This window comes from Hibiscus syriacus, unplaced genomic scaffold (genome assembly GCF_006381635.1).
Source record: "Hibiscus syriacus cultivar Baekdansim isolate YM2019G1 unplaced genomic scaffold, ASM638163v2 tig00111582_pilon, whole genome shotgun sequence".
NCBI classification, from domain to species: Eukaryota; Viridiplantae; Streptophyta; class Magnoliopsida; order Malvales; family Malvaceae; genus Hibiscus; species Hibiscus syriacus.
Genome location: NW_024063126.1, coordinates 12,154,796 through 12,160,358, shown reverse-complemented (window position 1 = coordinate 12,160,358; position 5,563 = coordinate 12,154,796). Strand labels below are relative to the sequence as shown.

The 5,563-nt window shown below is 33.5% G+C and overlaps 1 protein-coding gene across 2 annotated transcripts; it reads left to right on the top strand.

Annotated features, from left to right (window-relative positions):
- Positions 1-890: 890 nt before the first annotated feature.
- On the top strand, positions 891-4,275 carry LOC120165524 (differentially expressed in FDCP 6 homolog). Of its 2 annotated transcripts, none has more exons than XM_039175036.1 (10): positions 891-1,002; positions 1,088-1,195; positions 1,348-1,409; positions 1,493-1,576; positions 1,675-1,706; positions 1,816-1,897; positions 2,129-2,357; positions 2,844-3,071; positions 3,318-3,610; positions 3,741-4,275. In XM_039175036.1, exons 1-10 carry the CDS (start codon positions 979-981, stop codon positions 4,096-4,098), a joined length of 1,500 nt encoding a protein of 499 aa, XP_039030967.1. In that variant the 5' UTR covers positions 891-978; the 3' UTR covers positions 4,099-4,275. The 2 variants fall into 2 exon arrangements, with proteins under 2 accessions (XP_039030967.1, XP_039030966.1); XM_039175035.1 differs by having other exon boundaries at positions 1,082-1,195.
- Positions 4,276-5,563: the final 1,288 nt, after the last annotated feature.

The following is a 5,563-nucleotide window of genomic DNA, read 5'->3' as shown; positions in this document are numbered from 1 at the left end:
GGAAAATAATTGGAAATGAGGTATATATAAGTTTAGTGAAACCCTAGCACATTTGCCTTTGATTGTGTGATTTTATGGGCTTGGGCCTCGTAAGCACTATACTTCATTAGAGTTTTGTTGTTTTCTCTTGATGATTCGAATTTAAATAATTTTTAGCTATAAATTTATTTATCTATATTTAAAACTGTTATATACTAATTATATTAAAATATTCAGAATGAAATTTCTAATTATCACCTAATTTTTATTTTTTATCACCACACCGTTAGTTGTTTAATGATAATATCAAAATATTGTATCATAAATAATTATATTTATGTAATTAACTTAATATTTCACCTCTATTTTTTCATGATTGATATCTTTTTCATCGTTGTTTAACATATTATATACAATGTAAGTGATATCAAAATATTCTCATTTCTCACATCTTTATCCTTTTCTTTAATTTAATTGTTATCGAAATAATAAATTTAAATTGAATAATGAATTTGAATTTAAATTAAAACTTTAACTTTATCTTAATTCGATCCGTAATATCAATTATCTAATCATCATTGAATTGAAATATTTTTCCCTCTTTTTTATCTTTCCACAATTCAGATTCATAAAAAATACTCTAGCACTAATGAATCAAAGCAAATATAAAGAGCTTTTGTATAAATTTACCTAAAATAATTTAATCGACTTTATAAACTTTACGACTAAGATGATTAGAAAAATGAATTTCGAAAGTTAGGTGACAAAATATAAATATTTAAAAGTTATGTGACAAAAACAAAAATAAACTGAAAATTGAATGACTGGATTGCGTAGTTTACCCAGACCAATACCATGGCAAAAAGAGGGGCTAGGCCTAACTGCTGGTCCAAGCGACAAACCTAACAGCTCTACTGAATTGAAAAGATAGTAATAAAGAACCAAGACAGGATATTTCTCCAGCTGAGGATCAAACCTTTCTCTCGGATTTGATCCCTCATGGCTTCCAATGGCGCTTTTACGGTAATTCCTATTTTCTTTCGCTTACACTAGTTGTATTTGGAATTGATTCTTTCTAATACCCTTTTATTTTGGGAAAAAGGAACAGGGAGTTAGGGATACGACGGAGAACAGTTTGGAAAAGATCAAACGGCAGCTGGCCTCTGGCTCCGGGAGGAACTTGCTACAAGGTCCTCTTCTCAAGCGATCTGAGACCGTATGATCCTCCTCTACTCTCTCTCTCGTTAATTTTACAATTTTCATTTACTGTGCTGATTCCAGCTATAATTTTCACCAATTTGTTTTTTTTAAGATAAATTTTCAAGCTATTTGGTAATTTAGTTTATGTGCTGTACATTGGTTTAACAGTTGAGGAAATGGAATGAACGTTGGGTGATATTAGACCCCACAACGGGGAAAATGGAATACAAGTAAGTGTATTTGTAGGTCCTTTCGTTTGTTTTCTTCATAAGATTGAAATTGAACTAGAGATTCTGTTGTTTGCTTGTTTTAGGACTAGGAGGAATGAGCCAAGTATTAAGGGAATCATGACCTTCAATGAAAACAGCACTATTGCCATATCCCCTGTTAACTTTCAGTAAGATGATATTCTTATTTCTCATTTGGTCGATTGTTGCTCTGAGTCCCCATTTGGCTTGTTATTAATATTATATTTTTTACCTGTATTTGCTGCAGCGGACTCCCAAAGTATGAAGGCTGCTGTTTCTGTATCCAAATAATTTTTGAAAGATTAATTGATTTTTTAGGGCTTTCTTTATTATGATATGTGGAAAATCTAGTTGCTAAACTTGAATGCCTCTTAATTATACCATTTAGATATCGGGACTCCCCAGAAAAATGACTACTTTCTTTGTGCGGAGACTCCTGGTGCTGCTAGAGCTTGGGTATCAACTTTACAGTAAGTTAGCTTTCACGGCATTATATTGAGTTTTTTACTGTTATATATACACACGCTCGTGTTTATTTATTTATATAATTCTTTCAACTTATGTGAAGATGATAGCTGATACCATCTCTTATCATCAGAAAAAAGTATACTCACCATACAATTTACAGATTTCTTTTCAAAACTCATTTTTCATTTATACGATGTTTCCATTTGATTGATGTTTCTTCTTTTCAAAAATAGTGCGACACAATTGGTTCTAAAGGCCCACAAAGAGGCTGTCAATTCCTTAAGTGGGAATGGTTCTGCAAAATTAGGTACGGTTGCAACAGTAGTTGCTGCTGCCAATTCAACAGCCAAGGAATGTTCTAAAGAAATTGAAGCGGCAATGCAGATATCTTTGAGAAATGCCTTAGGATTGGTGACAAATGCATCCACTGATGGTCCAATGGATGATCTTACAATTATGAAGGTATGCTATGAGCAGTTCCTCCTTTTAATCTCTTGTGCTTGGGGGCTGTTTTTTTCAAGTTATTTGAACATACCAGTGTGTTTAAGTTATTTGAAGATACCAGTGTTATACTCAGATTGAAGTCTCATTTCTTCAGAACTTATCATGGGAGCATATTCAAAGTGCAAAACATTTACATTTGATAAGATAACCTTTTACGTAATTTTAGGAGTTGGACCTGAGATGCTTGAAAATTTTAACATGGCTTATAGTTACTGGAGTCAAAAATATCATTTTGTAATTGACATTGTGAAATATTTTCAACCAAGTTAATTAGCAATCTTGTCCTGGGTCAACAGCTATTAACTGCATCACATGTGTTGTTTTGGCCTCTTAAGCAGGCTTTCTAACTCACTGTCTTGTCTCCTTAATGTGGTTAATGCTTGGTCAGTTAAAGTAGTTTGTTCTACTTAGATTCGGTTTTCTGAGGGTAGCTAAATCTTGTAGGAGACACTAAGAGTCAAGGACGAGGAATTGCAGAATTTGGCTCGAGATCTCCGGGCTCGTGATTCAATGATAAGAGAAATAGCAGAGAAACTTTCAGAAACTGCTGAAGCTGCTGAATCTGCAGCATCTGCAGCTCATATAATGGATGAACAAAGGAGAATTGCTTGTGCAGAAATTGAGCGCTTAACAAAAGATTCGGAAAAACAAAAGGAAGCATTCATGTTAAAGGTATTGCTAGCATCTTGATGTGACGTAGTTAATTGCATCCAAGAATCATCTATTTTCCCCTTCTCCACCTCTCGCCATATTCCTTCATTTTGTTCAAATCTTATTTACTTAGCATCACTAATATGGTTTTCACTTTTAGGAAGTCACCTCAATTGTCTTGACCTGGGCTTCATGATTTCGATGTAACATATATGTCTTGTAATCATCATAAATTTTATTTCAAAGTTTTCTCTTTGTTGTTTGTAGCTGAGGGAGTCTGAAGAAAAGATCGGGGTCCTAGGTAAAGAAAGAGAACAATTGATTAAGCATAGAGACTCTGCCATGCAGGAGGCACACATGTGGTGTACTGAGCTTGCAAAAGCTCGAGAGAGTGCTGTAGTATTAGAAGCAGCAGTCTTGAGAGCAGAGGAGAAGGTCAGAATCACTGAAACGGATGCTGAAGCAAAAATAAAAGAAACAGCACAGAAAGAGGCTGCTGCTGTGAAGGAAAAGCAAGAACTTCTCGCGTATGTGAACGTATTACGGGCGCATCTCCAAAGGTTTGATGTCTAATATTTGCAAGAATTATAACAATCATCCTGTTTACTTGGCATATGTGAATGTATTACAGGCATAGAAATATGCTTGTGGGGCAACAGAAGTTGATATTGTGTTCTATTTTATTCACAGACAACAGAGTGACACAAAGCAAATTTTTGAGGAGAAGACCGAGTCCTCAAACACCAGTAACAGTCCACCCGACACAAAGGATGTTGACTTGTCGGATAACGTAGATAAAGCTTGTCTAAGTGTTTCTAGATCAGTGCCGGTGCCAGGAGAGAGCATGGTCCACATGGCAGTGGATCAACATAACATCCAAGCGGTTGGTGGTGGTGAATGGAGTGATATTCAGGCAACCGAGGCAAGAATAGCTGATGTGAGGGAGATAGCCCCGGAGACGGAGGGAAGCAGCCATGATATTTCTGTTGATAACCAAGCAATTGATAAGCACCACGAGCAAGGAACAAGCTCCTTCCGCCAGCCTTGAGAAATTGTTAAGCATATAAAGACACTCCGGTCGAGGTAGGAGAAATGCAAAGATTCTTTCTTATATTAAGAATTCCATTCTCCCTTGCAGTTTCATGATTTTAAGCTGTTGACAACCTGTTTGATGTGGATACTAACTATACTTGAATACAAGCGAGAGCTTCTGAAATAAAATTTATGGAACCTTGTATGGATTGTAAATTTAACACACGTCCTGACATAATATGGTCATTATTTTGTGTTTTTTTCTTTTTTTTTTTCTTTTTGGTACACTATTAAGTGCCACCCATTTTGGTCAATCCGATCTGACCCGAAAAATATATATCTTCAAAATGAAATCCGACTTGATCCGGGTTCAGGGTGATTTCACTTGATCCGAATTTGACCCGTCTTTTTGAGATAAAATTTGAACCCTACATGAAACAAATATATTTATAAAAAAATATTAATTTTATTCGATAAAATTAGGGATCTAATTGAAAAATTAATATAGAAGGGTATTATTATAATTATTCTTACAAATAAAGAAGGTAAAATTTTATTATTTTTTGAATCAGGTCAGATATTTTTTATCTTAAACTCGAATCCAACATGACATGAACTTGATTTTTCTAAAAAATCTAACTCAATAAAATCGAGTTGGGTTGGAATCTGTCGGATTTAGGTTCGTACCCGTCCCTATTTACATCACCATATTTTCTGTTAGTATTGATATTTTTACAAAAAATATTTTAATGGAAATTTTCAAATAAATAACTTTCGATCTTAACATTTCAATTTTTTTTCAAATTAACAAGTTTCGATATTTTAAATTACATCAACTTTAAAAAATGTTAAAATATCGAACATCATAGAAACAATATCGATATTTGCTATAATATCAACCATCAGATCATAGTAGTATCGATATTTATTTTAAAAACAATTTCCCTCCAAAGATACAATTACATATTAAATCGCTAACGATTTCATTAAACACAACTTTAACATTCCATATCACAATATACTTCTTTCTTAACAATAACATTATTGGGCGCAACTTAATATGTTAATATTTATTTATAACAAAATAAGTATATAACTTATATTGTTGTCGTGGGATTTCTAAGGCCCCATCAGCTTAAACTTTGGTAACACTTTATGCACAACCTAATATGTTGATAATATTTATAACAAAATAAGTATTTAACATATTTTGTTATCGTCAGATTTCTAAAGCCCCATCAGCTTAAACTTTGGTAACATTTTAGGCGCAACCTAATATGTTAATTGTAGACACCCGTTTTGTCCAGATCGAAACGTTAATATTATTATTATTAATTATTATTTAACTATTTTTATTTTTATTTTATTTATTTCATTTACAAGCCCATTATAACATGTCTAAATTGGGCCCAATTGCAACTCAATTACAACCGGCCAAAACCCTATCCCAACAAAAATAAACCACTAGGGTTTGAAACCCT